Source organism: Lutra lutra, chromosome 4 (assembly GCF_902655055.1).
Source record: "Lutra lutra chromosome 4, mLutLut1.2, whole genome shotgun sequence".
In the NCBI taxonomy this organism is placed as follows: domain Eukaryota; kingdom Metazoa; phylum Chordata; class Mammalia; order Carnivora; family Mustelidae; genus Lutra; species Lutra lutra.
In genome coordinates this window covers 68860840-68883192 of record NC_062281.1, presented here as the reverse complement: position 1 = coordinate 68883192, position 22353 = coordinate 68860840, and the positions used below count along the sequence as shown (strand labels likewise).

General features: G+C 37.7%; 1 protein-coding gene across 1 annotated transcript; it reads left to right on the top strand.

Moving 5' to 3' along the window:
- The first annotated feature begins 716 nt into the window (after positions 1 to 716).
- Positions 717 to 1090, top strand: LOC125098169 (60S ribosomal protein L37a-like). Its single transcript, XM_047726674.1, has one exon. The coding sequence runs from the start codon at positions 749 to 751 to the stop codon at positions 1025 to 1027; it is 279 nt and encodes a 92-aa protein (XP_047582630.1). The 5' UTR covers positions 717 to 748; the 3' UTR covers positions 1028 to 1090.
- Positions 1091 to 22353: the final 21263 nt, after the last annotated feature.

Here is a 22353-nt window from a genome sequence, read left to right as displayed (position 1 = left end):
GGTCCTGGGATCGAGCCCCGCACCGGGCTCTCTGCTCAGTGGAGAGCCTGCTTCCTCCTCTCTCTCTCTCTCTGCCTGCCTCTCTGCCTACATGTGATCTCTGTCTGTCAAATAAATAAATAAAATCTTTAAAAAAAAAAAAAGAAAGAAAGAAAGAAAAAATATGCCAACAGATGTAGCCATCAAGAGAAACTTGATGTTTAACAAATCAAAATGTAACTAAATAGTATTTTTCTGGTTCATATCTTTATATCATTCATATGTCCATATCTTTACATCTTTCATGTGTCATTATACTACACTCAAATTCTCAGGCCGCCTTTAAAGAACAGATAATATCCCAGGCATTAACAAATACATCAACTTGCCATTAATTGGTATTTTCAGGTAATGGAATAACAATAAAAATGAGTATTTATTGAGATGACTTTGTACAGCTACTGTTCTACAAGCTGTAGAAGTATTAATTTATTGTACCATCAGAACACCTTTGTGAAGTAGAGGAGGTGAATATTACCCTCAACTAACAAGGAACTACAGCACACAGGGGTTACTTATCTTGGCCTGTGGCAATCTAGGACTCACACCATGGCATTGGTTCTGGAGTCCCATTTACTCCATACTTCTTCTCTTGTTAATCCAGCATTATGCTTAACAAAGAATTATTTCATGCAATTCATCAATTATTTTCTAAGTCACAATATAAAAACCACATAGCTCTCGGGGCTCAGACCTAGGTTGAGGCGACATGGCTAAACGCACCAAGAAAGTCGGAATCGTGGGCAAATACGGGACCCGTTATGGTGCCTCCCTCAGGAGGATGGTGAAGAAGATTGAGATAAGCCAGCACGCCAAGTACACTTGCTCCTTCTGTGGCAAAACCAAGATGAAGAGACGAGCTGTGGGGATCTGGCATTGTGGCTCCTGCATGAAAACCGTCGCTGGTGGCGCCTGGACCTACAACACCACTTCTGCTGTCACAGTAAAGTCTGCCATCAGAAGACTGAAGGAGTTGAAAGACCAGTAGAAGCGCCACCGTTTGAAACATTGCTAGCCTATAATAAATGGGTTAATTTATGTAACAAAAAAATAAATAAATAAATAAATAAATAAATAAAAACCACATAGCAGTAGAATGATAACTAATTTCACTTTTCTTTAGTGATTCAGAAAACATATCAACACTTTGAAGAATTTCAGGATCAGCAACCATAAAATAAAAATAATAATAAAGTGTACCTCAAGAGATTTCAGAGGACTGAGAAAACGTAGATGAAATGCTTCAGCAGAGCCTCACCTACAGTATGTGTTCAATAAATGGTAGTCGCTTATTATAGTAATTAGATATTTATAATATTAACATAATAATAGAAATTACAATGTAAATAAAGAATAGTTTGTTCTTTCTTTTAATAATGTTTCACAACTGGGGCGCCTGGGTGGCTCAGTGGGTTAAGCTGCTGCCTTCAGCTCAGGTCATGATCTCAGGGTCCTGGGATCAAGCCCCGCATCGAGCTCTCTGTTCAGCAGGGAGCCTGCTTCCTTCTCACTCTTTCTGCCTGCCTCTCTGCCTACTTGTGAGCTCTCTCTGTCAAACAAATAAATAAAATCTTAAAAATAATAATAATAATAATAATAATGTTTCAGAAGACATTTATATCTCCCTTAAAAGAGCAGATTCCCAAAAATTAGGTATAAGTTGAAATATTTTTAAAATAAGTCATACTTTCCCATTTGAGGACATTTTCTTTCAGAGATACTTTATTATCTTCATGTTTAACTAAATTTCAATTAACAGTGACTGCTAAATCTTTACAATTTTTCAACCGCCAGTCTGTCAAAGGATTCATAATCAATCACATATGCAATTATCTCTAGAGATCCAAGTATTTATAGAACCTTAAATTATTTTGTAAAGTACATAATCATGACAATTCTGTCATTTCAAATTGTTGTCTGAATTTTCTCATAGTAGGAAAGAAGAAATGCTGAATAACACTACTCCACCTAGCTCTCCATTTCCCTTGCTGTGAAAGGTTAGTCCTTGAGCTTATCAGACTGAGCACAGACTACAGAGGCAGGATGAAGACAGTACAAAAGGAACATATTCCTTATAATTTCTCTCTTAACAGAAACCCTATCTTGTTTCTTGAGAGAAAACACTACAGAAATAAAGAATAAAGAGTCACTCTGAATATGAGTCTCATATCAACCTATTTCCAAGAAAAGGAAAAAAAAAAAAGGAAAGGAAAGGGAGAAAAGAAAAAAAAAGAAGCAGGAATGTGATGAATCCTAGCCTAAAGTCAGCAAGAAGACACCAGGGCCATAACTTCCTGAATTTAACTCTCCCCTCTCGTTCTCAGAGTGGGCAATTTCATCCCTTAGATGGTCAGGCTTTGAGAAATATTGCACTATAGGCCATGGCTAGTCAAACACATGGTGTATACCTGATCAGTGTTAAATAAATAATATACTAAACACATCAAATTAGTAGTATTTTGTTTTGACATTTTTACTGAGGTACAACTTATATACAGTAAAACACACAAGCTCAAAGTGTACAGCTCAATGAAGTTTTATACAATTCTCTATGTAAGGAACCACATCTAGATCAAGACATAGATCACTTGGCAGGGCAGGATCAAAATGGAACTGCAGGAGGCCCCTGAACTTTCCTCCTCCCATAGACACACCAAATATATAGCTACATATGGAGCAATTCTCTCTGAGACAAAAACCAGAAACTGAGTGACTTCTACACATTAGCAACTGAAATTAGGAAAGTCTGACACACACTCACCATAAACCCCAGCCCAACATAGCACCATACAATCAGAAGCAAACCTCCCAACTGCCAGCTTCTCCCTGAAGACTGAAAGGACAGACCCCAAAAAAGCCAGTGGGGCTTGATCCACAAGTCCCACAGGACTGTACCAAAAAAGTAGCAGTCCTTAACAGGCATATGAGCATTCCCCATGGCTATCCCCCCAGGGGCCAGTACAGAAGCAGCACACAGAACACCCATCTCCCAGTCTTTCACGAGAAGGGATTTGACTATATACTTTATAAGCTGTGGTCTGAGGATCTAGCTGCTAATTAGCATGCATTTGGCTGGAGCCTGAAAGAGCTGGTGGACACTTTCCTTGCCTTCTCCCTCTGACTCACTCCAACAATCAGACCAAGTCACCAGTGTCTCCCTGGAAGGAGTTTATCCACTTATTGAGCAGAATTTTTTGGTTATCACCTAAAAGCTGGGACTCCAAATCACCTAGCTTTTTTTTTTTTTTAAGATTTTATTTATTTATTTGACAGACAGAGATCACAAGTAGGCAGAGAGGCAGGCAGAGAGGGGGGTGGGAAGCAGGATCCCTGCTGAGCAGAGAGCCCCATTCGGGGCTCGATCCCAGGACCCTGGGATCATGACCTGAGCCAAAGGCAGAGGCTTAACCCACTGAAACACCCAGGTGGGGGGCCAGGGGGGAAGCAAGCTCCCTGCTGAGCAGAGAGAGCCCGATGTGGGGCTCAATCCCAGGACCCTCAGATCATGACCTGAGCTGAAGGCAGAGGCTTTAAGCCACTGAGCCACCCAGGTGCCCCATCACCTAGCTTTGATAGCCAGTGGGCTTGCATTCATGAATCTCACAGGACTATAGCAAACAAAGAATCAGTTTTTAAACTGTCACAGAAGAACCCACCCAGAGGCTATAACACTCAAGTTTAGTGCAGACGGAGCAGGCAAAAAATGCCTACCTCCCAGTTTTTCCATGAAGGGTCTTAACTACTTTCATAGCTACTGCCTGAGGGTTCAGTTTTTAATCAGCCTGCACATAGGTGCTGACTGTGATCCTCCCCTTTAGGATACTGATGGGTCTTAGCATACCCTCACTACTGGGAGCCACTAAGAACAAAGACAGGAAGGTGTATAGTCACAGAGGTTTGAAGGCAACCAGCTCAGGACAGGCTGATTGATGAGGTTCATCTACACAAACTCAGTCTGTCAAGACTGGGAGAAGTGGCCATTTTATGTAATGTGCCTAAGCCAACACAGAGAGTCAAAGAAAATAAACAGAGGAATATGTTTCAAACAAAAGAATAAAACACATCTTTAGAAACTAATTGTATTTTTTAAAGATTTTATTTATTTATTTATTTGAGAGAGGAGTGAGCATGAGCAGGGGAGGAACAGAGGGAGAGGGAGAAGCAGACTCCCCATTTAGCAGGGAGCCTAACACAGGGCTTGATCCCAGGATTCAAGGATCATGACCCGAGCTGAAGGCAGATGCTTAACTGTCTGAGCCACCGAGGGGCCCCTCTAGAAACTAATCTTAATGAAACAGAGATAAGAGATTTATCAGATAAAAAGTTGAAATACAGTCTTAAAGATGCTCACCGAGGTTAGGAGAGGAATATATGAACAAAATGAGAATTTCAACAAAAAAAATTATTAAGAAATACAAAAAAAAAATAGAGCTGTAAAGTAGAATAACTGAACTGAAAAATTTTAATACAGAGGTTCAATAGCAGATTAAGTCAAGCAGAAGAAAGGATCAGTGAACTCAGACGGAACAGAGGAATTCATCCATTAAAGGAGTAAAAAATAAAAGAAATGAAAAAAAGTCAAGAGAGCTGAAGGAACTTATGGAATACTACCAAACAGACCAATATACACATTACAGAGGTCCCAGAAGGAGAAGAGAGAGAAAAGGGCAGAGAGCTTATTGAAAGAAATAATGGCTAAAAACTTCCTAACCTGAAGAAAGAAACAGATACCGAGGTTCAGGAAGCCCAAAGAATACCAAAAAAAAAAAAAAGAGGTAAATCTAAAGGGAACCATACCAAGGCACATTACAATCAAAGACAAAGGGAGAATCTTAAAAGTAGCAAGAGAAAAGCAACTGTTACACACAAAGGGAACCCCCATAAGACAATCTACAGATTTTTTTTAGTAGAAACCTTAGAAGTAAGAAGAGAGTGGAATGATATACTAAGGGATGAAATTTAAAAACACAAAAAACAAAAAGCTGCCAACCAAAATACTCTACTAGCTGATAAGGAAAGGACAGTCTCTTCAGTAAATGGTGCTGGGAAAACAGGATAGCCACATGCCAAAGAAGGAAACTAGATCCCTAGTTATACCGTAAACAAAAATCACCTCAAATGGATTAAAGATTAAAGATTTGAACATAATATCTGAAACTATCAAACTCCTACAGGAAAATATAAGGGGTAAGCTCCTTAACATTAGTTTTAAGAATTTTTTTGGTATTTGACACAAAAAGCAAAGGCAATAAAACAAAAACTAAGCAACTAGGACTGCATCAAACTAAAAAGCTTCTGTACAATGAAAGAAACCATCAACAAAAGAAAAAACAACTTATGGGATGGGATAAAAAATCTGCAAACCACATATGCAATAAGGGATTAGTATCCAAAATAGACCAGTAATTCATATAATTCAATAGCAAAAAAAAAAATTTAAAAAGAAATAAAATAACCAAGTTTAAAAAATGGACAAAGGACCTGAATAGACATTTTTCCAAAGACAACATACAGATGGCCAACAGGTAAATGAAAAGCTCAATACCACCAATCATCAAGGAAATGTAAATCAAAACCACAATGACATAGCAACCTACTAGGTTGCCTACTATCAAAAAGACAAGGGGGGCGCCTGGGTGGCTCAGTGGGTTAAGCCGCTGCCTTCGGCTCAGGTCATGATCCCAGAGTCGTGGGATCGAGTCCCGCATCGGGCTCGCTGCTCAGCAGGAAGCCTGCTTCCCTTCCTCTCTCTCTGTCTGCCTCTCTGCCTACTTGTGATCTCTCTCTGTCAAATAAATAAATAAATAAATCTTTAAAAAAAAAAAAAAAAGACAAGGGATAACAAATACTGGCAAGGACCTGAAAAAAAAAAAAAAGGAACACTTACATATTGTTGGTGGGAATGTAAACTGGTATACCACTATGGAAAGTAGTATTGAGTAACCTCAAGAAATTAAAAATAGAACCACTATATGATCCAGCAATTCCATTTCTGGGACTATACCCAAAGCAAACAAAATTTTATCTCAGAGAGGTGTCTGTACTCCTGTGTTCACTGCAGCATTATTTACAATAACCAAGGTATGAAAATAACCTAAGTGGGACGCCTGGGTGGCTCAGTTGGTTAAGGGGCTGCCTTTGGCTCAGGTCATGATCCCAGCATCCTGGGATCGAGTCCCACATCAGGCTCCTTGTTCAGCGGGGAGCCTGCTTCTCCCTCTGCCTCTGCCTGCCACTCTGTCTGCCTGTGCTCATGCTCTCTGACAAATAAATAAATAAAATCTTAAAAAAAAAAAAAAAACTTGAACCAGACTTGTGTTTTCTTAAAAAAAAAAAAAAGAAAGAAAGAAAGAAAGAAAATAACCTAAGTATCTGCAGATAGATGACTGGATAAGGAAATGTGAGATAGATAGATAGATAGATAGATAGATAGATAGATAGATAGATAGATATGCATGCAACAGAATGTTATTCAGTCTTAAGAAGGATAAAGCTTACCATTTGCAATGTGGATGATTCTAGAGGGCATTATACTAAGTGAAGTAATCCAGATTAAGAAAGAGAAATACTTCATGGTACCATCTATATGTAGAATCTAAAAAAACAAAAACAAACAAACAACAACAACAACAAAAAAAACGCACAGAACTAGAGAGGAAAATGGTGGTTATCAGGAGTTAGGAGTGGGGGAGATAGAGGCTGGTAAGAGAGTTCAATTATAGATGAATAAGGTTGAGGATCTAATGTATAACATAGTAACTACAGTTGATAATATTGTATTATTTAACTGAAATTTTCTAAGAGAGCAGAACTTAAGAGTTCTCACCAAAAAACAAAAATAAAAACAAAACTTAATATGTGAGGTGAAGGATGTACTAATTAACTCGATAGTGGTATCTCTTCATGATGTATATGTATATCAAAGTATCACATTGTACACTTGAAATAAACAACAATGTTCATTTCATTTCAGTGTTGTCAACTGTACCTCAGTAAAGCTGAAAAAAAAATGATACAGAGCATTTCCCATATCCCAACAATATTTTTAGTTATTTTTAAATTTAATTTAAAAGTTAATTTAAAATTTGTTAGATGGTAGAAGTGGTATTTTTTCTGTATCTCAATTACTGTATATTTATAAAGCTATTTTTTTTATTTTGTTTTTTCAGTGTTCCAAGATTCATTGTTTATGCACCACACCCAGTGCTCCATGCCATACATGCCCTCCTTAATACTCACCACCAGGCTTACCTAACCCCCCACTCTCCTCCCATCCAAAACCCTCAGTTTGTTTCTCAGAGTCCACAGTCTCTCATGGTTTGTCTCCCCCTCTGGTGTTCCCCCATTCACTTTTCCTTTCCTTCTCCTAATGTCCTCCATGTTATTCCTTATGCTCCACAAGTAAGTGAAACCATATGATAATTGACTCTCTCTGCTTGACTTATTTCACTCAGCATAATCTCCTCCAGTCCCATCCATGTTGATAGAAAAGTTGTGTATTCATCCTTTCTGATGGAGGCATAATATTCCATTGTATATATGGACCATATCCTTTTTTCCATTTGTCTGTTGATGGACATCTTGGTTCTTTCCACAGTTTGGCGACTGTGGCCATTGCTGCTATGAACATTGGGGTACAGATGGCCCTTCTTTTCACTACATCTGTATCTTTGGGGTAAATACCCAATAGTGCAATTACAGGATCATAGGGTAGCTCTATTTTTAATTTCTTAAGGAATCTCCACACTGTTTTCCAAAGTGGTTGCACCAACTTGTATTCCCACCAACAGTGTAAGAAGATTCCCCTTTCTCCATATCCTCTCCAACACTTGTTTACTGTCTCATTACAGTGAGATTCTACTAGGGAGGTGGAATAATTTAAAGATAATTAAGTCATGGGGTTGAAAGCACAGGTTTGGGAATCAGAAAGACCCACCACTTGCTTATATCTGACATTTGACAAGGCATATCTCCCTACCCTACAGTCCCTTCACTTGTATTATGAGAATTCTATTTATAGGTGAGTCTTTTGGGGATTAAATAACTTAAGACATGTAAAGACTCACTAAAGACACACAAGGTGCTGGATGGGTATAAATAGGTAAAAACTCAATAAAGGGCAGGTATCTATATTAAAAATTAATCACTATAATATTCAGTTGATATACAGTGTGGGCCAAAACATCTTCCTTCTTCCTGACTGCTATGCTTTCATGTGATAATGTCCTCAGGGACAGAGTGACAGTATTTTATTCTTACCATTTTTATTTAGCTGTTGAAGGAAGATGTATTTCATTTGAACGGTATCAGTATTAAATCCCATTTTAAAAGCAATTGTTAAAAATTCTGAGAATAAACTTATACTGTCTTTGATCAAATAAGCTGCTGTAATCAAAATGAATGTTCTACAATGATCAAGCTATTTATTTTTGAAAGCTTCCAATTCTTTGAAGCCTAAAATGGTTTAGTTCTGTCCACCAAGCAATTAATATGTTCTACTAAACAAATCAGAGCTGGAGAACCAAATTAACACCTTTCAAGAGTGATATATCAGTGCCGGCTTCTGCAGAATGTTTTATGACCCTTCCACCTAATTTAATGGATAAATCCTGAGCATCAGAGTGTCCCAGTATGGCTTCAGATCTTTCAGAGGCAAGAAATATACATTCATATGAAGTGCAACTTAGTAGAAAAATTAAACTCCTCTGCCATATATGAAATTCTACTTTCAAATATCTTACCTTAACCCTGAAACCAGACTCAACTTCCATTCATTAACTCAGACTTAATTCAGTTAAAAAAGATATTTTGTGTAAATGAGTTAAGGTATTTTAAAGTGAATAAAGATATTTTGTGTAAGCTGAGACAAACGCCAACCAAATCCCTCTCCAGCTTCACATGACTGACAGATCATGTTCTAGGATTACAGACACTCAGATGTAATTACCTCACTCTGGTCTTCAATTTGAAGCAACTGATCAGCTCTTCTGACCATTTAGCTGAACAGTACACTACAGCCCAAAAACCTCAGCCACATTTCAACTAGAACAAATGATGTGGGCATTGCTTTTTCCAAGACGCCACTGCGAGATAAGAAAAAGCATGTATAATGGTCTTTGCCCTCAGTTCCTGGCACAGAGCTCCTAAAACCCTTGTAATTTTCTAATGATAAGAGCACAAGAAGCATCTTTTGTTCTGCATGAGTTCCCACACGAAGGCGGGTCACCAAAAATATCAAGCCATGGCTAGAATTTTCAAAACCACCCTACCCCAACCTCTCTGGAGGAGAGAGAGGGACTGGAAATGGAATTAATAACTGATCATGCAGACATGATGAAATCTCTATAGAATCCTAAAAGTATGGGGTTCAGAGAACATCCAGGTTGTTGAACACATCCACATTCTGGGAGGTTGACACACTTCAGCTCTGCATGGATAAAAGCTTCCATGCCCAAGCTCCTCCCAGACCTCATCCTGCGTATCTCTTCATCTCACTATATATCTGAATACTTTAATAAACTGGTAAATGTAAATAAGTCTTTCTGGGAGTTCTGTGAGCTAATACATTGTAGCAAATAATTGAATCCAAGGGGGTGGAGATCATGGGAACTTACGATTCATAGCCATGTCAGAAAGAAGTTGTGGGTAACCTGGGTAACCTGGGAACTTAATACTTGTGAATGGCTTCTCAAGTGGGTAGCAGTCTCATGAGACTGAACCATTAACCTGTGGGATCTGACATGATCTCCAAAACTGAGAGCATTGTTGAGCTTAACTGTTAAATTCTAGGGGCACCTGGGTGGCTCAGTGGGTTAACTGTCTAGCTTCGGATCTCAGCTCAGGTCTTGATCTCAGGGTCGTAAGTTCAAGCCCTACATTGGGCTTCATGCTGGGCATAGAGCCTACTCTAAAAATAAAATTGTTAAATTCTACCTGGTGTTATGAAATTGCTTGAGGTGGGCGGGGGGGACTCACATTTCATAACCAGACTGATCATAAGTGAAGTATTCCAAGTGAAAGTAAAGGAGAAAGACACAGTAGAACTGCAGTGTTTCTTTTTTGTTGTTGTTGTTATTTTTTTAACTCACCCTCGCTCCCTAGCCTCCAGCCATTTGAAGCTCTCTGAAAGGAATGGGCAAGAAAAATTGCCTTTTTGTCTCCCAAAACTATCTCCAACATTCATTTTAACCTGACTTCAGGGACTAAAGTTCAAAACAATGAACCTACCCCGAAGTGCCTTAGATCTCTATATGAAACAGAAACTGATATATGCTACTGGAAGTAAATATTAATAGTATAACTAGCCAGTGGGAAGATTCTAAACAGCTCCATGGACAATGAAATCATTCAAGAACACTTCTTCCTCTTGAAATAGAGAAGCCCCAAGTGGTTCCATTCCCTTCTCTAGCCCTTCCTTTTGTATATTTACCAAGGTGAAGAAACTAGAAGGAAATTTCTGTATTTTTCCCTTAATAGGACTTAGGGAGTGCTTTTGTCTTAAAAAGAAAAGAGGAAAATTTTAAAAGGGAGAAAAGGAGGAATAAAAATGACGATGACGATGATGATGGTGACACTGATGATGGTGACTGCACCAAGACTAGGCCCTTGGCAGCAGAGGTCCAGTTTGACTGCTGATTTTTTTTATATGAACAAAGGAATAAGGACCTATCAGGCTGAGAAATGAGAAGCCAATATAGTAATTCATCAGAAAGATGCCAAAATTATGACCAGAAGATAAGTGAAGAGAGGGATCAGGCCGGGACTGGGGACCTGGAATGGGATTCTAGAAGACTGGATTAGGGAATATGACAAAGAAGAATGATGGGTTAGGTAAAAAAAAATATGAGATTGGCTAACTACTGCCAAGTACCAAGGGCTGAGCCTGGCTGAAGAAGTCAGGAAAGCCATTAGGATGAGGAACATCTGAGACATAGTCCTCATAAGGTAGTTACATCCAGAGTAGAACCCTAAGTCAGAACCCCATTACAACTGGATGACCTAGAAACTTTCCTTCTGTCATCCAGGACAACATTCAAGGGATGGATGAGCTAAAGCAAGAGTCTAAATTGATAGAATATAAGCAACATCAACTAAGGTAAAACACACGCCCTGGACACCTAGATGGCTCTGTCTTCACCTCAAGTCATGATCTCAGGGTCCTGGGACTGATCCCCGAGTCAGGCTCCCTGCTCAGCAGGAAGTCTGCTTTTCCTTCTCCCTCTGCCCCTCTCCACCAACTTGCGCACTCTCTCTCTCTCTCTCTCTCTCTCAAATAAATAAATAAAATATTTTTCAAAAAAAAAAAAAAAGGTAAAACACACAAACACACACACCATATAATAGCTTGTGATATATAGGAAAAGAGAATAAGTTCATCCCAAGAAATCTCTTGGAGTTCTAGAATTCTAGGGCTCTATGATAATGATTTAAACACTCTTAGGAGGCATAAGAATGATATAAATTTTAAAATAATAATAACAACAACAGCCATCCAATGGTTTAGAAGATAGATATTGGAGTGACACTGACCTCAGCTTGTAGCTAGCTCTGACCTTGGAAAAGATTAGACTACCTGTTCCTCAATTTTGTTATCTATAAAATGGGGTTGATAATACTTACTTATATTCTTAGGTTATTCCAAAGTTAAACTTACATAAAGTATATAGTACTTCCCTGAGAACATAATAACATTCAATCTGTCGATACTTTGTGATAATGATAATATATTTTAATGTAACTCTGATGTTCAAAGTGTTCAAATCACTTTCTTCATCAGTACTTCCATTCTGCCTCAAATCAGATTTTAAAATTCAGCAAAAACAGGAGCCTTACTCTGACAGAATCAGAATTCATTAACTTTAAATGCATTACATTGCACCTGGACCTGAGGGAGTCCTAGCATATAATGAATCAATGTAATAAAAAGTATGATCTATTAATATTATAGTATTACCACTGTCACAGAGAACATCAGGTAACAAGAGGTAAAACAATAGCACTCCTATCAGTAACTAGGAAGACAAACACTAAAATGAAGAAAAGTGTTCTTCTCCACTAAGACCTATTATTAATTGAATACTTCCATGGTATTTTATGTTATTTTATTTATTCATCACAACAACCCAATGAGGAATATATCATCTTATCTTCACAAAGGAGAAAACTGAGACTTTGAAGTATTAAGTAGCTTCCTTATGATCACTCATGTAGTAAAGGGAAGAAGAGCTGGAACCTAAATAAAGACTCATCTGCCTCAAAAGCCTGTTTCCTCCCCTTCTGGCTTATGATTGCCCCAGCAGTTATTAAGCCACGTTACTAAATCTGAAACTGGTATTACAGTAAAATATATCAATGCAAACCTGAATACCCTTTTTTTATTTTATTTTATTTTATTTTATTTTATTTTATTTGACAGAGAGAGAGCACAAGTAGAGTGGCAGGCAGAGGGAAAGGAAGAAGCAGGCTCTACGCTGAGCAGGGGGCCTGATGTGGAACCCAATCCCAGGACTCTGGGATCATGACCTGAAGCTGAAGGCAGCCACTTAACTGACTGAGCCACCCAGGCACCCTGAATACCCTTTTCTATAAAGGAAAATAAACACAAAACACAAGCATGAAAAAATTTTTACCTAGAACCCAATATATACTCAAAAACCAAGTATTCTGAAGCTACACCAGGCACCTATTAAAAGGTCAATAAAAACCTTTATTCCTTTTGCAAACAAAACAGAAATCATAGAAATGAAGAGTAAGATAAAATGTGAAATTTTGCCCACGTCTGGAATACTTGTACAACCAATACTCATATTAAAATTGAGACAGAATATGTGGGACAGAAGGACAGATCTCTGATTCTATTTCCAATTGTGTTAAATTAGGTATTTGTATATATTTGTAAATATTAGATATTGTACACACACTTATATATTCTTAAATTTTTCTGCAGAACTTCTCTAACCTATAACTCTATAAACATATTTATAAGTACATTTATAATTTAATTCTTCTCCCTGCCACTACTCATAAAACATTTTTGGGATTTCATTTCTTTAAACTGTTTCATTAATTTATCTTTTCCTCCTTCCTTTACTTCTTTAGCACATATTTACTTTAGCTGTGTGGACAGTTTGGTAACAACCACAGAATGAATATGAGAAAACCACACAGTATCATGACCAAGCCCTCCCTTAAGACAAACCCATAAAAAGAGACAAAATGCATATGAGATAGAGAGAAGGTTCCAAAAGAGCAAGTCAATTGTCTCTGCAGACACACCAAGTCTCATAACTGAAGTCACCTTAAAACCATTCATTCAGTGACTTTATTCAGTAACCACAGTGTACTTGGCACTAGGCTAGATTCTGAGGACACTGTGCCCACCTAATGGAAGACCAGATGCTAGTCAGAAGAGAAATGTGTAAACCAACAATTACCAGGGCCATTTGATCAAGGCTCTAATTGTAAAATGCACAAGATGCAGTGGCTACAGAAGGTCATTCATCCATGAGTACTAAGGGCAGACTTATTCTGATGTATTAATACATGCTACATATAAATATTTCCTGACATAAAGTTTAAATTACAAGGGGTCCTGGTGAGATCTAATAAAAACTACTTTTAATTTCATTTAATCCACAGCACCTACCAAGACAATTTTTTCTAGTATTGAACATTTACTGAACTTTATCAAGTCTTCATCAGCTCTAAGCTGCAGACCACTGCCATCCCAATGTTTTGAGTTTTCGTCCCTTTTTTTTCCACATTTAAGTTTCCAAACCAACATGGACTTTGTCATCCACCTTCCAGTTTGGGGTGAAGGTCATCACCTGGTCATTTATATTGCTGTGTTCTCAATGTAATAGAGACATATGGCTAATGTGTCGCTAATTGTGTTATTTTGTTGTGCTCTGCTGCTACTGCACATCTCCTGAATTTTCTTAAGCCAATTATTGTCAAGTGCATTTAATTTCTTCTATTTCATTTTAGCACATTGCCAATATCCTCATTCCCATAGAGTGGATATTCTGCTGGGGAAATACTGAATTTTCACTTCGCATTGATACAGAGAGTCATTCTGATAATGTCTTGAAAGTGAAAACTATTCTTTTCTGGAAAGCCTACCCAGCTATTGTAAGAGCTGGTTCCTTTTAATCTTTCAGTTTTTGTCCATATTCTTTATTCAATATGTCACTGTTCCCGTGTCCCACTTAATTATGTGATAATGTAGAGACTGTCCAGTAGTCTGAGAAAATAGGTTGAATTACTCTAGATATCAACAATGAAAGGCAGAGCCCACAGACTGCCATTTACTTACCCGCCAATCAATAAAAACACAGCTGAGATCTTAGTAGGAAGATCTGAAGGCATAAGTGAAAGATCCAAAATCACTATACTCCCAGAAAATGAAATGTTTTTCCTCTAAATGTACCGTATTTATTATAGTTTCAATATTTTTCCTGTTATTCCTCAAAAAATGGTGTAAGAATCATTTATGACAGCCTTGGTCTACCATACAATTGAAATACTTCATCTAGAAATCAGAAAATACTTTAATTATACTTAGTGTACAGGTTGCTCTTCTGATTTCTTACATTACAGTTTATTTGGGGTTTTTTTTTGTTTTGTCTTGTTTTTTTAACCATAGAAACTGAGCATGTTACTTCCTACCTCCAGGATACAATTTAAATTTCTTTTTATTCCATTAATGTTTTAATACATTGTTCCCACAAGTTTCAAGAATGGGTTTCAAATTGGAATTTACAATTTGCATCTTTTAGGTTAAATTACATCTACATTTTTAGTATTTATCCTAAATGTACTAAAGTGAAACATTTTTTAAAACTCAATATAAAAGCTTAGTCTAGATCATAATTTTCATAATTTCATAATGTTTTAGAAAAAAATTAACTCGTTTTTAAAACAACACAACATTTCATAATGAAATCTGTAGCGCTTCAATACCAAATTTCTCCACAAAGATTTTTCAAAGGTATGTAGGCACCAAATTTCTCCACAAAGATTTTAAAGAGGATATTATAAGTGGACTTAGGATGCTGGGTGGCAGCTGGTCTGACATGACGGGCATGAATAAATGTGCCAACAAAGCCCTTATGGTTTATTGGGTAATTATGGGAAGTGGCATTGGTGCCAGCCAATCGGATTCCTGGGCAGCTACTTCTAAACCCACTTACTCTTAAAGTAGATCATTAAAAATGCACTTCGGTGGAGAAGCTTTTCTCCTACTCGACATAAACAGTCTATTTACAAAGTTAGTCATTTGGTCAAAATGCAGCACATCAGTGATGGTACAGTGAACAACCACCTCTATATTACACAAACATCTTCCATTAAAGGCATTTCAGAGTGAAGCTTTCAAACATGAGAGGAATGAATGGGCCTGCAATGGGCATGTGCCCATCTCTTCCCATCCATAAAACCACATATTGACACACAAAAGCGAGTTCATTCCATTTGCTTGCAGGTTTCTGAAATGTAACTCTAGAGCTTATGTGTACAGTGCAAACTGAATCACATTTTTTAAATGCCAAACAAAGGAGGAATGTTTTTTACTAGAAAAAGACAAATCTTAATTCCTGGAAGCTGGTTAAGTCCTGCCAAGCCAGTAAACAAAAAGGTGATAACTAAACAGCTTTCCAAAAATCACTCAGAAAGATCAGAACTTTTTCTCAATGATGTAGAGTTGACTATTCTTAAATAATCTTAAGTAATCTCCCATGGCCCCAAAACTTCAAAAGTCAAGTTAGTTCCAAATACTGTCTTAGGGGATGGGACGCTGGAATGTTATCAAGAAAACCATGAAAGCACTAACCTAAGTCTGAGAAACTGCTTTAAAACTACTACTGGATTGACATGAATATGGTTTGTTTTCTAATATGACATTCACCTCCATTTTGGTATCTAATCCTGGAAGTCAAGCTTCTCAACAAAATGTTTAGTCCTCAGAAGAGGTATCTATGTTAAAGTCTAGAAAGCTCTGCCAATAAATTCTATTTTATTCATATTGAGGGATAATGCTCAAACTATTTATAACTGGTTAGTATAGGCACCAACCAATCAGAATGAATTCCTGGATGCCACAGCACTGAAGTAGGGTCTGAAATACCCCTTCATGGGGAATTCCAAGGAATGATTCCAGAGGAGGGGCCAAGGAAGCCAAAACATGTGAGGAGTATCTAGGGTCTCAAGGAAGGGGTCACTTCCTGACCAGTTCAGACATATTTCAATATTTCAACAACTAGTGCAAATCTATCTGTGTATACTGACTCACAGGAACCTTTGTCCTACCTATAAGGAACATCTGTCATACTCAGCTAAACCTAAAGAAGAAGCATTTCAAAAAGAGAATGGTGACTTACCTTGAAAATGTAGATGCTGAAAAAATGCACCTGAGTTCTTTCTACCAGAACACAATGGACCAAGTGGGAGGGAAAGGAAGTAAAATAAGAAGGAGGATGAGTCGAGGGATAACTACAACCTATCACAGCAACTAAAGAGGTTGCCCTGTGGACATTATGGAAAGAAAGCAATATTGACTAGAAGGGAGATGTTAAACAAAAAGGGGATTAAAGAAATAAAAAGTGGCCTTTTCTCTGGCTGACAAGAATGACAAGTGTATAGTCCACCAGGAGCAATAGGTAGGCACTGGTTTCCATCAGCATCCTAAATCCAATTTGAAACCATCATTCCATCTTCAAAGCAAGAGATGAAAAAGTTTACACTGAAGACAAAGCACCTGAAGTTGAATCACATCATCAACCTGGGGCTGATGAGACACTGAATAGATTTTCTATTACATTTCTACAGACTGAACATCTGTCTTAGAGGGAGCTTATTCAGCCTCAGCCAAAAGCTTTCATATCCAGCATACTCATCATCATCTGAGGGCACTGAACTGAAAGATACTCTGAGGAGACAAGGCAGACCATTGGGAAATCATTTTAACTCATGAAAGCTTATCCTGAACAAGAAAAAACACCCAGATGAAGCAGCATGAGAAAGAACCTATGGCCTAGCAACCTGGTTCTTTAAAAAAAAAAAAAAATTAGCCCTCATGCTGTCGCTCTGAGAAAAGTGACCTTCCACTTTCTGAAGAGGCACCAGGTACCAGTGGGTGACTGACTTACTAAAAGCACAAAACAGTCTATCACTGAGGCAGAGGAAAATTCACATACTTCTATTTTCACATAAGAGATATCAATAAATGTTGACAAAAAGAATAAGGGGATAAAGAAAGATTCATAAAAATGAAGACAATATTTTTAAAAAAGAATACATGCAGCTCAATTCATCATTATTCTAAACATAGGGAGTAAGGATGTAAAATCTCTTCTCCAAAAACACTGATGAGGATAAAGTCTGGAGATAACAGAACAGGCAGAGATTAAGTATCAGCCACGGCCAACCTTCCTTCAAGAAACCTTCAGGGAGGCCTCATAGGATCCTAGAACTCAACTGTTTGAATTTAGAAAACCTTGTCAACATACCATGGTTCATATCTATCTCTTCCATTTCAATGGGTTTGCCTTTCTTTAGGCTCTTCTACAAAGAAGAAACAATTGGAGATTCTTTACTTTTCCAAGTTTCCCCTCAACCCCAATACAAGTAAGCAAATTAAATCCTACGTCTTACTTCTCCCACAGAGATATTAAAAAGACAACCTATGCATCAAAGAAATAACACTTTGGAGCAAGCATAAGTTAAGGCTGTGCCTTCCATGTCTGAGGAAAACTGATACTCAAGCTCCCAGATCCTAAATTCTGAATTGTTTTTGCAAATGGTATGGGTATGAAGGAAAATCCATGGGGGTTTCTCACCTGCCCTTAAATCTCTACTTCCAGGCACTTGATCACAATTAGTCTCCTTGAGATGCTGACAGACATCTCTCAAAGCAATGGCACAGTACGTTTCACAGAAAGCCTCTCCCTGAAAGGCAGAGCTCCTTTGGAATGGTACCACATTGGCCAGAAACCCTTATTTCCTGCAGTGCAGCATCCATCCAAGAAATAGTCTCTCCAGGACCAATATTGCCAAGAATAATACAGACAAACATGTTGGCATTCACAAACTTTGAAAGTAGCCCAGAAACTGAGATGTTCAGCCCACTCACAGCAGAAAAAGACATGCACCCTCACTTCTTTCTCTGGATTACCTACCATATACCTAAGAGATTTAGCTAGCCCACTACTAGTAAACAAAGACTAGCTCAAGAAATAATAAGTCATTGAGAAAAAAAGAAAAAAAGCAGCTCATGCTCAAGACTTGGATATTTGGGTTAAATCCAGTTCTATTTAGAATAATACCTCCCAATGATAGTGGATCAGATCCAGCCAGTGTCTCTATTCTATTTGTAACTGAAGTTACACACCAGGAACAAGGGCCCCCAGTAGGTCCACTAAGACTAATTAACTGACCTCAATCTACATCCAGTAGAATGCACACACTTGGTAAAATTAACTCAAAGTTTGTCTCACTCACTTTCAAATGCCCCGAGACTAAAATGATTAGCGATGTAACCACAGGTGATTTTCACGTCCCCCTTCCTAGACCTCTATCCCCCAGCCTTTTTAACAGGGAAAGAACAAACATACACAAGCTACAAGAGATTAAAATTTTAGAAGGCACTGTTAAAGTACACTCCCTTCAATTCGATGGCAGGAAATCCTAGTGAGAACTTTACAAACCCCTTTCCACACTTCTCCATAGTTACCACCCTGCCTAATAACCTCACAAATTCATTACTGACTACCACCTCTTCTGGCTATAATAACCCCTTACTATAAAAAGAGGGGCCATGCTCTTAAAAGGTAATTTCATCTCAAAACATCTGCATATTTTAATCTATAAATAGTTTCTGAATGACAAGTGTTATTCAGAATATCAGTGTGTTATTGGCACACTGTACTAATAATTTAACTTATGAAACTATTAGTGGCTGTGCTAATGCAAGGTCCTAAGCGACCAACTTACATTTTAGAAATGTAAGTTTACTGTCCTGAACTAAAATTTAGACAACTATATTTCCATGCACTAGTCAAGTTTCATTGGCCAAATTTACAGATATTTTATATCAAGGTTTGAGTTGAAGAAGAAGATTGGCAAACACCCTGGAAAAAAATAAGGTTAGACATTGGAATCACAAGGCTATCAAGAGAGGCAGAGCAAAATTAAGAAAGATGGGCAAGGAAAAAATATCTAAATACCTTTTAAATGAGATTTGAAAAGGAGATGGAGGAGCAATGAGCTGTAAAGATAAGACAAAGGAAAACTTTCAGATTTCTGGATAAACAAGCAGACATCATTCACACCCAGTGAGCTACATGACGCAGAGAGGCCATCAAGCCGCACAAGGAGCAATGCTCCCATCTCACATGTTAATTATAGGAGGAAGTCTAGTCCTTGTCTGCCATGCAGCTAGTTAGATTTCTAGTTTTCCATCTCACTGCTCTAAGGAATCATTTATGTTGGCTCAAGCCACCAGAGACTAATGGATATTCCCCACTCCATAAACCAGCAGCCACATTCATGTGCTTCTATGGAGAGGCTGGGGAGGGAAACTTGTATTTAAGGTTTTCTGTATGACCAAAACTATCATTCACCAACAACACTGATTATAATTCACTCTCACAGGTAATCAAGTGGATCTACATATTTCTAAAGTGCTGATCACTTTAATGCTTACATAAAAATCAGATCTGGTAATAAGTGAGTACAAACAAAGTTGCACCAAGTATAAGAAAGAAACTCCAATTTGCACTGGGACTAATCCCTGTGTAGTAACAAATTTGAGAAAACCTACCTTGACCTTCTGGCCCGCTAAGGTACCTAGGACAAAAAAGTATATCTGGACCCAGATCTGAATAGAACCCAGAACCAGATTTGATTAGAAAGTTGAGTAAGATTGCTTGTGGTTACTTTTTCCTATGGAAAAATTAAAAAAAAAAAAAAAAAAAAAAAAAAAAACACCTTTTTGCCATTCAATTACTCATCATTTAATTATTCATTTTCCCATCAAGGAAAATTATTATTAAATCTCAGACTTTGAATTATTAAGATCTAAAGTACTACCAAAGGAATACGCAGGGGAAAAAAGAAGGAAAACAACTAGTTTATTTTTCTCATGTTTAAGAGGCAAAAAAGAATATGGAAATTATGAATTTGACTGACTAAAAAGTTTAGTCACTGATTAAAGGTTAACCCAAGATATTAGGCATTCAATGACACCATCTTATATTCAAGTAAGTGGACTAGTCACACTTAAAAAATAGAAGGCCAAATCATACAATTTTTTTAAGATTTTATTTTTAAGTAATCTCTATACCCAACATGAGGCTCAAACTCACAACTCCATGATCAAGAGTCCTATGTTCTACTGACTGAGCCAGCTAGGTGTTCCCCAAATCATACAATTTGTAATTAAATTCCAAGCCCCATAAAATTAGCTCTAGAATAAAATTAATTGTTGGTAATTCTGTCTTCATCCCGGTAGAGTTCAGATGTTTATGCTTGTGGCTGTTTGTTTATATATTTGTCTTTTGCAGGCTTTGTTGTTGCTTTTGTTGTCTACTGAGTTGAGCAATTTCAAGGATGATGCTGACTAGAAATTTCGTCTTACAGCCTATAACTTAGATGTTAGCCTAATCAAATTTACTTGGCTATAAAACCAGATCTTCAATTGTTGTGATCCTCTTACATACTCAGAATACTCTTACATATTCAGAATTCAGAAATAGAAAATTAGTGTAGGTGAACGCATTTAAGTTTTCTATTATAGAACAAACTCAAGTGTTTCTATGAAATGGTATGATTCTAGATTCCTTCATGCCTGAATCGATTAGAAGGGAATTGGATTTCTCTAAACAAGGATTCTCTGCAATTCATGGAGAGTCATTTACCCAGCACTGGGGAGAAATCAGTATCATTTTTGGTGGTGGGTGAAAGTGAAAGATGATATTTAACTTTTCTTTAATAAAATCCTTGTTGAACAGGTTAATCATCATCTTTTTAAATTTATTTATTTTTATCTAAGTTCAATTAACATAAAATGTATTATTGGTTTCAAAGGTAGAGGACAATGATTCATCAGTTTTATATAATACCTAGTGCTCATTACATCATGTGCCCTCCTCAATGTTCATCACCCAGTTACCCATCCTCCATCCCCTCCCCTCCATCAACCTTCAATTTGTTTCCTATTCTAAAGACTCATCATTTTTAAAAAGACATAATACCTTCTTTCATTTTTTCTTCCTTAATATAATAAATGACAACTTCATTTTTTACTTCCTGTGTAGTTCTTAAAGAAAGCTGCAAGACAGAAACCATAAGAGTAGGGATACCTGGGGGGCTCAGTCATTAGGTGTCTGCCTTCAGCTCGGGTCATGATCCCAGGGTCCTGGGATTGAGCCCCACATCAGGCTCCCTCCACAGCAGGAATCTGCTTCTCTGTCTCTCCCACTCCATCTACTTGTATTCCCTCTCTCACTGTCTCTCCCTCTCTCTCTCTGTCAAATAAATCTTTAAAAAAAGAAAGAAAGAAAGAAAGAAAGAAAGAAAGAAAGAAAGAAAGAAAGAAACCATAAGAATAAAAGTTTTATGGTATCTGTGAAAAATGGTAGTCTAGCAGTCACTGGAAGAAACAGAATGGGTTTGGAACTCCCCCAAAAGTTATGTCCCCACAGGGGCACCTGGGTGGCTCAGTGGGTTAAAGCCTCTGCCTTTGGCTCAGGTCATGATCCCAGGGTCCTGGGATTGAGCCCCACATCGGGCTCTCTGCTCAGTGGGGAGTCTACTTCCCTTCCTCTCTCTCTGCCTGCCTCTCTGCCTACTTGTGATCTCTGTCTGCCAAATAAATAAATAAAATCTTAAAAAAAAAAAAAAAGATATGTTCCCACAAAACTGTCACCATTTGCTCTGTCTTCCTGCTTACCAAAAATCTCTGTACAGGGCTTGTCTTTATTTGACATGACTCAGAACACACTCTATGCAAACAGACCTATCAACAGGACATTTGTAAAAGACAATCAATGGCAACTGGTATAACATTGCTGCTGCCTGAGACAGCATTACCAATAGGGGCTAACAAATAGGCTGACCAAAATACTTAAAATGAAAAACTGGGGCATAACATGTCCATACAGGCTTTGAAAAGTTCTGAAATATTTCTGGCAAGCAAGAAGATTATGTATATGAACATGGCTGTGTACACACCCAGGGCCGTGCATATGCTCAGAAAATATCTGAGAAGGCCAGAATCTCATACCCCTGGCTTATCTTGAGACCCTAATCAAGTAAAAA